General features: G+C 35.1%; 1 protein-coding gene across 1 annotated transcript in view; it reads right to left on the bottom strand.

Moving 5' to 3' along the window:
* HSD17B4 (hydroxysteroid 17-beta dehydrogenase 4) overlaps positions 1–12197 on the bottom strand; it is an 89041-nt gene that overhangs the window by 18197 nt on the left and 58647 nt on the right. Inside the window, exon 17 of the mRNA XM_009208940.1 lies at positions 7280–7345. Within this exon, the coding sequence (XP_009207204.1) occupies positions 7280–7345 (66 nt within the window). The remainder of the gene's footprint in view (positions 1–7279; positions 7346–12197) is intronic.

The following is a 12197-nucleotide window of genomic DNA, read 5'->3' as shown; positions in this document are numbered from 1 at the left end:
TTTTTAAATTACTGATCTTTTATTACTTTTAAATTATTATTTTTAACAAGTTTTATTTATAGAAAATACTCTGTAATTCATAAGAAAACATGATTTTCTTTTTAATGCTTTGCATAAATCCAATAAGCTCTTTTCCTTCCCCATCACTCCATATAATGGTTCTATAGATTATTCACTTTCTCAATGACTCAATATTCTTTCTTTTACAAGTCTTCTTAATATAATGAAATAAAATAAACCATTATTGAATACTGGTGACTTGCAAGATCCTATAAGAGATGCTAAGGAAGTAAACAATAATTTTTAAAAAGCACTTTATATAATAAAATGTTAGCAAATATATATCATGATGTTGTATACAAATGAAAGAAAGACACATTTCAGGGCCTGAAATGGTGACAGGAAATTGTCAAACACATGCTAGATGATGGGATTTGGTACCAGGCAGATCTCGATTCAAAGCCAGCTCTACCATTAATGGGCAAGTTTCTTCACCACTCTAAGCCTCAATTTCTCATTCAGAAACATTTAGAGGCTAACAGAACTTACTCTCACAGGGTAGTTGGAAAAAGGTGGGATAAAGCTTACAAGGTATTATATTTGATACATAATACCTCAATAAATGTTATTTTTAAAGATTATAGCAACAATATAAAAAACCAAGTTTCTAAGATTAGTACTAGTATTTTTATCCCACATTTATCATTCCTATAAATGAAAACAATGTTCTAAAGAAATCATATTAATATGAAATATCTCACATTATTTCAATGATGGCATTGCTTTCTATAGATAACAGAGTTAGTTAAACAAAGACAAAAAAGGCTCATTATGAGAAACGACAAAAGCCAACTGACTGGATGTTTGACCCATTCAATCATAGCACAAAATAAGCACCGTTCAATTAATAATGACCACTGCCAAAGCTTATCTTCTACATATTTTGAAGAAAAGGCGTATTTCAGAAGGAAAGCTAAAAGTTTCTTGTTTTGCTTCATTTCTGCCTAGAAATGTCATTATAAATAACAACCACCAAAAAGTAAGAAAAAGACAAATAGCTATATATTATATTGCATATTAAAAGTAGATGGGAGGATAATCTGTATACAAGTAAACTATTTCTTAATTTGATTTTTTAAAAATTGTACCATTAAGTTAAACTAAATGCTAAATAAATAGGCTCAGGAAACTAGTGCTTTCTAAGTCCTCATATCCTCCAAAAAAATATACAAATAACGAGAACAAATAAAACTACACAAATCTCAAGCCTACAGTGTAACTATAAGACAGAGAACACTGCAAACTTCAAATTCCAGTGAGTCTTAATATAAACACCACTTTTCTATCACTGCTAACTTGTGAGCACCCTCTGAAAGCTACTGCAAAGTGGCAGGGCTGGGGGGGTGCAAAAGCAGTGCATGGAAGAGGGAAAAGGAAAATCACTCCCAGATAAATCCATCTTAAGAGCAAAAATACTGAAATGAATCCTGGAAGATTAGAGCACTGACTACAGTGAAAAGAATTAATAGTACACCAGCCTTCCAGTGGCAGTCCCAGAAAGGTATCACTTTCTGGGAGAAGAATATAAAACCAAGATATCCCCTTTGGAAACTGGATGGTGAAGAAAAAAAGAAGCAAGAGAGGAAATTAATGATCCTGCAAGATAATTTATTTTTATTTTTTTAAATAAAACACCTCCCCACAGTGCCCCTTCTTTAAAGCCACCCACTAAAGAAACTGCATTTTGCTACACAGAGAGAAAGGGCAATTTTGAACTAAGAATCTTGGAAATCATCCCAAACCACAAAATGCACAGAGGTAAATATTCTTCATCTATACAATGCTACCATAAAACTAAAACTGAAAATGCAAAACAAAACCTTTTAGCAAATGAATTCCACCACCGCCCCCCCCCCCCAAAATAAACAAACTACCAAACAGAAGAAAACTGTAACATAACACTCACGCATTTGGGGACGTGAAACAAACACTCTGAATCCAAAATCCAAAACCTAAGAAAATAAATAGATGACATACATGAAGAAATAAAAGAGTAATGATTACATTCAAGAAAGAAATTGAAAGAAAAAATCAAAATCATATAAGAAATGAAGACTAAATTATAAGGTACCCAAAGGAGAACACATTCAAATAAAAATCAAATAAGGGGATGGCAGAAAGGGTGGAAATGAACCATGAGAATGAAAATGAGATCAAGAAGGAACTAAAAAAGAACAGAAGAAAAGTAGTTGAAAGACATAAAAAGATCCAATGTACATATAAATGGAGTATCCAAAGAAAGAAAAACAAAATAATGAAAGAGAACTAATATTTAAAATTTTAATACTATAAAACTAAAAGACCTGAATATACATATTAAAAAGGCCCATCAGTATATAAAGAAGGCTGACCTGCAACATGCAAGACTGAGACATATCCCAGCAAAACCATTAGACTTAAAAGACAAAAATAATCTTGAGGGCCTCAGGGTAAAGATCAAGTAACTTACAGGGGAAGATAATTAGATTGGCATCTGACTTTTCAAAGGCAACATACAAAGTAAGACAACAATGCTGCACCATTTTTAAGAAATAAGATTTTATATCCAACAAAGCTGTCCCTTCAAGTATCTAGGGTAAATAGTTTTAAATAAACAGAAACCAAGGCAACACTATACACATGAGCCCTTCTTGGGGTACCTTCCACAGAAGGAGCTTCATCCAACTAAGAGCTGACTAAGAAGCTTTGGCAAAAGGGCTGACATATTCAATTGCAAACATAAAACTGAAAGATGCAGAAAAGTGGAAATAATATATAAATGTTAAATGCTCTAAACAATAAAAACAACGCATCCCCCAAAATAGGAACAATAAGAGGGGAAAAAGGAAGTAAAATAAGCTCTTTTGACTGTTATACAAGAAACAAATGAAGCCAAGGGACAGCAATAAAAACTAAAAAACTAGACAGTCATGGATTAAATGGGAAAATGAGACACTAAGGGCTTTAAAAAAGGCATATACGACTTTTGCTTCTGGCCATAATATAGGACCAGGAATGGACTTATTCTTCCACCATAAACAACTAGAAAAATTATAAAGAAAAAGGTGGGGGTTACCACTGTTCCTAGACATTGGACAGCAGGCAATGCAGGACTACAATTCTTTACAGAAAAGAAACAAACAAGATGAGCTCTGCAACTGTACCGCTTCCTTCTGACAGCAGTTCCCAGAATGCAATTCAGAAATCTCGAACATAGCAAAGTGGTCTCATTGAGTTACAAATATAGATTAGAATTCTGAAAGGATGATGCAGCTGAATTTGTGTGTACTGAAGAGGAGGAAGTTACACAGAAAAATAACTCCAGAAATCTAAATGGGGGTCTCACTGGGGCCATAAAAAAAGGTCCTGGAAGATGATACACCACATGAAGAAAGAGGCCATGTGGGGAGGATTCGAATCACCCCACCCAATAGCTAGCACTAAAACCCTGGATATGCAAAAGAAGCCATCTTGGAACCTTACAGCCCTGCCCAGCTGCCATCTAAAAGCAGATACACCATTTGCAGCAGAAGCCCTGCCCAGCTGCCATCTAAAAGCAGACACACCATTTGCAGCAGAAGCCCTGCCCAGCTGCCATCTAAAAGCAGCTACAACATTTGTAGCAGAAAGATCACCCAGTCAGCCCAGAGTCTTAGAAAATAATATATCATTGTCAAAAAAAAAAAAAAAAAACAGGTAGTAGTTATAAATGTATGGTAATTTTTTTGGTTTCTCAATGATTTGTTTTTGATTCCCAATGATTTATCTCAAACTTTCACCCACAATCAGTGAAGTGAAGGTGACACATACTGGAAACTAAAGACGATGGGTACTGTGGCAGCCTAGACAAAAAGTTCAAAGGAGTCTTCTGGAGCCGCAAGTGGGACCTAGAACATGGCTGTCAGCAATAGCTCTCTCAGATTCTGAGACCAGAGGATGTCCAAGAAGTTTTTTCTTGATAATTGGTGTATCATACTGTGATCGTTTAGTAGAAGCAGAATTATAAAAAATTATTATAATATTCTAGTTAAACTAAATTAAATGCTGGGACTCTTCTAGATGAGATGAATGCTTATGTTGCTTTGATTCTTAATGACTTTACATGAGTTCTTTATGGTCCTAAAGGTCCAAATAAAAATAAGAGAGAAAGAACACTCTAGGAGATATGACTTGGTATTTGCAGCATCTGGAATGCAATCAGTCTCTGCATCTAAAATACAGAGTTGATCAGCAGTTCACTTTAGATGATCCCATAAAATAGTAAGTACTTTCTGGCAGTTATGTGCAGGCGACTCAGATGGTCCAACCAACATCCACGATCTTTCTAACAGCTTTGTGGCCCCAAAAAGGGGTGTTCTAAATCTGGAAAGATCTCCCACTGGAAGACCTGTTTTTGAGCCTAGGTCTGTTTTCAGTTCAAGATGACAGTAATTGTAATAAAGAATTATATTTTACTGGACACTAGCACTGATAAGCCAAATATTAACTTTACTTAATAGGATATGTTTAGTATAAGGTATGTATCTGGGGAAACTATGGATATTTGTTCTCATTTTCCTCAAATACAAAGCCTGACATCTGGTATTTACTTATTGTTTGGTCTTTCTAGATTATTGCAGTGGAATTGTCTATTAATAATTATGAAAAACTACAAAGTACACTTGTATTGTCATACTCATTTGTTTTGTTATGTTTTGTTTTGAGACAGGGTCTTGCTCTGTTACACAGGCTGGAGTGCAATGGTGCAATCATAACTCACTGCAGCCTCGATTTTCCAGGCTCAAGTGATCCTCCACCTCAGCCTCCTGAGTAGCTGGGATTATAGGTGTACGCCACCATGCTCGGCTAATTTTTTATTATTATTACTTTTAGTGGAGACAAGGTTTTGCTGTGTTACCCAGGCTGGTCTCAAACTCCTGAGCCCAAGCAATTCTCCCACATCAGCCTCCCGAAGTGCTGGGATTTAAGGTGTGAGCCACTGTGCAGGCCTGCCATACTAGTTTGAAGATGAAGAAACTCTCCTGAAGACATTATAAACAGACATTCCAGAAGTGATACTGGTAGAATTAAAAATATATAGTTGCCAGTTTTCTTAATGATTGAAAAGTTACTAAGTTAATATAAATACCTAACATAAAGTTTATGTATAATGGCATAATTTTTCCTCATTTCCATTTCTCTTAAAGATCTGCCCATGCACAATCATCCTACACTAGTCTCCAATGTGAATGCTCTAATTCTTACCCTTATACACACGTCATGCTCTTCTCCTCTCTTACACTCCATCATTACTTCTCAACACACTGCAAGCCCTACATATCCGGAGAGAGAACAACCCATATACCATCTCAGCGAAGTCCCATTTTTACTACTGAACCCTTCTATATGTCATTCCCTAATGAGTATCCCTTCTCTGAATGTCTGTTACACTTATACTACAAATCAAAGCCTTGTATTTAAACATTCATTGCTTGGAATAGGTACCCTAGTTATTTCAGATATCTACATCTTGAGTATCCAAGTGTTCCTTCCATTCCTTGACAATAGATGACATTTCTTCTAAGTGACTTGTATTTCTTATAGCATGGATCCAATTTCAGATGTCCCACAAATTCCCTGAAATTTACAACAAAGTTTTATGCAAAATGTTTTTTAGGGAACTGGTATATAGCTTTCATCGTATTTTCTAATTATCATTCAATACAAAATGGCCAAGAACTTCTGCCAAATGATGAGTGCCCATTATTCACACAAAAAATATTGTTGATTTAAAAACTGTATTTTGTCATGCAGCAAAATATTAAAACCTACCTTAAAACTAACAAAAAGTTTTAGTCATCTGAAAAAAAAAAGAAATAAAACCCCTCTACTTACTGTGTGTAGAAATTCAAACCTTGTAAACTATTCAGCTTTTATTTACAGCAGATACATTTTTTACTTCAGTATAATAAAGAGGTATTTCTTGGGTTTTCTAAACCATGAAACCATGAGCCTTTTCTGTTTTTTAGTACTCTAACAGAATTAGTTTCTTAATTAAGCCTTATGTAAACATAAATATGAGTGCATTCTTAAGAAATTGATAAGAAACCATAATGGATGGAAAAAATATTTAAAGGCAAGAATAAAGCAATGTTCCCTCCATCACCTGATTATATGATACAGAAAAAAATTACATATGCACCAACTTTAATTCTCTCTGGCTCATGAGATTACATTTCTATCTGCTAGGAAACATAAGTCCTGCGAAGTTTTCATAGCAAACATACCAAAAATATTTTCTTAACTTTCAAGTTCAGGAGTACATGTGCAGGATTCTTACACAGGTAACTGTGTGTCATGGGGGTTTGTTGTGCATATTATTTAATTACCCAGGTATTAAACCTACTACCCATTAGTTATGTTTCCTGATCCTCTCCCTCCTCCTATCCTCTACCCTCCAGTAGGCCCCACTGTGTGTTGTTCTCTTCTAAAATACAACCGAAAAAAATTTTAAGTGAACTTTATGAACAATTTGTTGTTATTACATGCTCACACACTGCATCACTCCAGAGGTTTAAGGATTTTATGCTATATCTGCATGGTTACTCTGCTGGCCATCTTAGAGAAGAATCTTGAAGTCTCTCAAAAATAAACTTACTTTTCTCACTTTTATGGTTGCTTTTTGCTTCTTAAACAAATTTTTCTATGCTCACAGAATTTGTGAACTGACAGGATATTTTATCTCCTTCACCAGAAAACAAATTTTTTATGTCAAACGAAAAAGATTAAATCACCTACTGCTTCTAAGATGCTTTATTTGCCTGTCCTTTAAACTTGGTATAAAATAATCTGTTTCCAAGCAGTGTGGCATTGCTTTCTTTCCCAAAGAGGAAAGGATGACTAATACTTGCCTTTTAACTATTTTTTATCCTGCACTTACTCTGAGGCTTTCATGAAATTCTTCACTCTTAAAGTGGGCAGCCTCTCCAAAGAAAGCACTCCATTACCAACAACATGCAATGCTTTTTAAATGGACTAATAAAAAACCATTTTATATTTTATTTTGGTATCTAGTGGGAAAACATTAATAACTAAAAATTTACAAAAAAATAACTTGCAATCACAGGAAACATGTCTTTATGTTTATTATGTTGAACAGGCCCTACTTTTTAGATGCATAATGTTATACAGTATCAGAGTTACAAATTAACAAGTGTCATCAACCAGATGGATTTATCATTTTTCAAAAATACAATCTTACCTGATTAAGAGAAGTGGTATCTGTAAGTACAGCATCAGGAGGTCTATTAGGTATGGCTACAGCTACCTAAAATTAAGACATTACATGTTAACTCTCAAATGCAAATTATCATTATTCTCTTTAACCAAACTAACATTTGATACACAACCATGTTTCAATACAATAAATTCTGCAAATTGGATAAAAGAACTTTAAAAAAAAATTCATGTTCAGGAAATAATGATATTTAAAATTTCATAACTCCTAGCTTCATCTACACTATGATTTGCCTGAAATGACCTTTTTAAATGTAAAGAATTATGTAATCAGATTCATCCTCCAGGCCACAATGGAGAAAAAGTTAAGGACAGTTTTTCCCTATGTAAAAGAAAAAAACAACTACAAGAATTAGACATACAATTCACATCTAAATTGATTCAGTCTTTAAAACTGGTCTTTTAAATCCTTGCATATTTTAATTTGCCATCTTAACAACAGTCAGTTACCAAAAATATTTGAATTATTATGATCCCTTAATGCCAACACTTAAAACTCCTTTTTGATGAAAAGTTTGCAACATCTACAACGTAAGTATCTGAGTGCCAGTTTATGGTTGATTTAAACCAAAGTAAACATAAAAAATTCAAGTAGCTAATATCTACTTTTCAATAATTTATAACAGAGGCAAAATTTTGTTATTCATTTATTCTCAATTAGGTAAATTTTCCACAATAAAGTTTTTGTCCTTTTAAAGAGTTAAGAAATTAGTGATTTTTCATTACTAAAACGCCACGCTTAGACATATTCCCAAACTTATCCTCACAAACCCCCTACACCCAAAACATAAAAAAAGATCATGGGGGAAGTTGCTGCTTCTAAAAACAAACAAAAGGCAGCCTGCTGTTTTTCAAAAATCCTTGCATGAATTACACTCCTTTGCTTCAGTTGTATCCAGTGTATTTCGCAGGTTTTATCTACATATTTATTTTCAATGCATTCTACTAGGTTTTGGAGGACCTGACTTCAATCTATAGGTCCTGAGCAGTCTTTTAAAATTTCTGAGTACCAAGAGTTCTCTGAACCTGTCTTGATTCTGAGGGCGCCTGATTAAAAATAAATAAATGAAAATTAAAAATTAAAAAATGTTGAGTACCTTTTATTCCACAAAATCCATTGTATGCCATGTATACAAAGGGCATTGAAGATGGACAGTGCTGCCATGGTAGTTTTACTGTTAACAGACTAGAAACTCGTTTATGGCACAGGGCTTCACCATGACTTGACATCATCTCTGATTTTTTTCTCAAAGCAACAAGTGATACTTGTGAAAAGTGCTCAGAGAATGGTATCTAGTTTAGATTATTTTCTGGTCTACAATAATTCATTATTGCCCAACATTAAAAAGAACACAGAGGGAGCCCAAGGTGGATAGGACACCTGAGGTGAGGAGTTCGAGACCAGCCTGGCCAACATGGTGAAACCCCATCTCTACTAAAAACACAAAAATTAGCCAGGCATGGTGGTGGGTGCCTGTAATCCCAGCTACTTGGGAGACTGAGGCAGGAGGATCACTTGAGCCCGGGAGGCAGAGGTTGCAGTGAGCTGAGATTGCACCACTGCACTCCAGGCTGGGCGATACAGCGAGACTCCATCTCAAAAAAAAAAAACAAAAACAAAAAAAAAACCAAGAACATATAGTTAAAAAGGAAAAACAAATAGCATGTTATATTTACTTCATCTAATACAGCTTCAGACTTGTATTATTTTACCCTTTCTAAAATAACATCTTCACTAAAAGCTTACAAGTTTTAGGAGTGAATATAACATTTCCAAGCTTTTCATTCAGACAATGCCACTGCATATGTTTGTGCAGTGCATAACTTGCCTTAGGGTTCTTAACAACTCATAATTTGCTACTGGTGAAAAGATACAACCTCACATAAATAATACTCAGTTAATACCTGTCCAGGTAATTTTTTCATATCCAAGCAATAAGAGAGTACAATTTTTTTTTTTAAATGTGGGCCCAGGACATTGTTTTCATATAGTATTGATCAATATTAATTTTTCAAACAGCTTTACTGACTCAATACACATATAATTTGCCCATTTAAAATGTAAAATTCAGTGATTTTTAGTATATTCGCAGAGCTGTCCAACCATCACCAGAATCAACTTAGGCACATTCTCATGTCCCCAAAAGAAAACCTATACCCATCAGCAGTCACTCTCCATTGTCTCCTTTCTCCTCCAGCCCCTGGCAACCTCTAATCTACTTTGTGACTCTACAGATTTGCCTATCCTGGGTATTTCATATAAATACAGTATGTGGTCACTTGCTATCAATCTGAAGAACTTTCTTTAGTATTTCTTGTAAGGCAAGACTGCTAACAACAAATCATCTCAGTTTTTGTTGTCCAGAAATGTCTTTATTTTGCATTCATTTTAGAAAGATCATTTTCCTGCTTATAAAATTATTGGTTTTTTTTTTTCCTTTCAGCACTCTGAATACATTAGCCCACTATCTTTTGACTTCCATTGTTTCTGATGAGAAGTCAGAGGTCAGCTCTTAATCTTATTGGGGTTCCTTTGTAAGTAATGAGTCATTTTTTCTCTCATTATTTTCAACATTTTCTTTTTGTTTCTGGCTTTCAACACTTTTACTACAATGAAGAGAATATGGATCTCTTTAGATATATAATCTATTTGGAGTTGACTGAGCTTCTTGGATGTATAATGTTTTTCATAAAAAGCCATTATTTCCTCAAAATTTTTTTCTGTTCCTTTCTCTCTATCTGATACACCCATTATATGAATGTTAGTGTGCTTAATGATACTCCACCTTTCTCTAAGGCTCTTCATTCTTCTTCCTTCTCTTCACTGTGGTTCTCTCTGTTCTTTAGTTTGTATAATCACTATCTATCTTTAAGCTTTTTTGATTCTTTCTTCTGTCAGCTCAAATCTACATTTGGCCCTTCAACAGTAAATTTGTCATTTCAGTTATTATACTTTCAGCTCCAAAACTTCTATTTGGGTCTTTGTAATAATTTATATATATTTAGTAACATGTAAGCATGGTTTCCTTTAATTCTTTGAACATAATTATAGCAGATGGTTTGAAGTCTCTCTACTAAGTCCTCTCAAAGGCAGTTTCTGTTGCCTGTTTGTTTTTTCCGTCTATGCATCACACTCTCCTGTTTCTTCCATGTCTAATAATTTTCTGTTGCTAACTGGGAATTTCAGATAATAGATTATAACAACTCTAGACACTAATCCCCCACCCCTTCCAGGGCTTGTTGCTATTGTTTATTTATTTAGCAACTTAGCTAGACTCTTATATGTGAGTCTATTCTCCCAACAATGAACAGCCTCTGATATTGCTCCTCAGAGGGTGCGCCTTGAGTCTGTGCAGTCACCCTAGGATGACACTGGTTTTAGCAGGACTCTCTTTGACTGTCTCTCCTTGGTCTCTCTGTTAAACTGTCTGCCTCTTTTGGTATCATACCCAGTTGTTAGGTTCCATTAACTGCCAGATGACTGTTCTATTTTTTTCAACAGGGTCCTGGGGTATAAATTGTTCAACAATCTGATCCAATTAAATTCAAGCCTCTTTGCAAGGATAGTCGTTGAGGCCAGTCTTTGAGGTTTGTTACAATCCCAGGAGGGCTTTTCTTAGCTATCTCTTTCCCTGGTTCTTTCTAGCAAACGTCTAGCTAGGCTACACTTTAGCTTCTGCTGTTATGGAACTACCAGCCTTCTCTTAATTGCTTATCACTACAGTCACACCTTGTTTTTGAGGGCATCCTTGAGCTTGAAATTCCAAATACTCAGTTACAAAAAGAGTCTGTTTCCTTGAGAAGAGGGTCAGAGCTTTGTGTTACTACAGGCTTCCTCTCCCTCTAGGTAGAACTTCTGCAGGAATGCTGACATACTTCTCTCCAAGTGATACACTTGCTTTACAAGAATGAAGCAGGGCAGGTGTAGTAGCTTCTGTTCTTCTCAGCCGGCTCTCCAACCATGGAGCCTCTATGCTACGGGAAAGCTAGGGGCAAGTGCAATCAGGGCCCCAGTATTCTTAGCCTGCCACAGGTAGGGTAAAGTTTCCACTCTGTAAGTAGTGGCTGGATGGAGAAATAGAGTCTCACAAGTCAGTCACTTTTACCTGGAATAGAGAATCTGCAATTCAGAGCTAGTGAGAAGGATAAGAAAAGTTAATAGCCTGTCCCTCCTGGGAAGACAGCACGGCAGAGGGCTCCTACATTCTTGGCTGCAAACGCCTGGGGTACAGTTTCTGTCATGCTCAGCCAGGAGAGGAAGAACAAAGGGAGGGGTTGTGGCTCAAATGCCACACAGTCTCACTGTTCTTACCAAAATATAATAGATTTTCTTGAATAAATGTTTCTTTGCTTGCTCTATACCCTTAGGACAATTTCCAGAGACATTAAATAGCTGTGTTTTAAAATAACTTTTTACAAGTCATGGTTGTTTCACTGACAAGAAAGTTCAAGGAGCTTCTTATGCCACCATTCCAGAAGTCTTTTCCCAATACTGCTTTCAATAATACTTTATTTACTACAGAAGAATATTCACTACAGTATAATCTTATTGCCACAAATAATTTAAAGGTAAAGCCAGATTAATGTGAAATCCAAATTATTAAATATTGTTAGGAAAAAAGTTTTCAGAATCTGAGAACAAAAGAATAACCAGAATTATCTTGCATAAGAGAAATACTTAGGTCCGTTAATAAATGAAGGTTTTAATCCATATAAGGATCACTTGTGTTCAATTTTTCTAAAAACTTTTGGGATCTGCAAAGATTGTACAAGAAAATAACAAATATTCCCACAATTATTTCAGATACATTATACTTAACTCAGCAAGGCTTTTCTACGTATAAAATATGTTGTATATAGAATACATAAACACGAACAGCACT

This window comes from Papio anubis, chromosome 5 (genome assembly GCF_008728515.1).
Source record: "Papio anubis isolate 15944 chromosome 5, Panubis1.0, whole genome shotgun sequence".
NCBI lineage: Eukaryota > Metazoa > Chordata > Mammalia > Primates > Cercopithecidae > Papio > Papio anubis.
The sequence above is the reverse complement of the archived record's forward strand: the minus strand, read 5'-3'. Positions and strand labels throughout refer to the sequence as shown.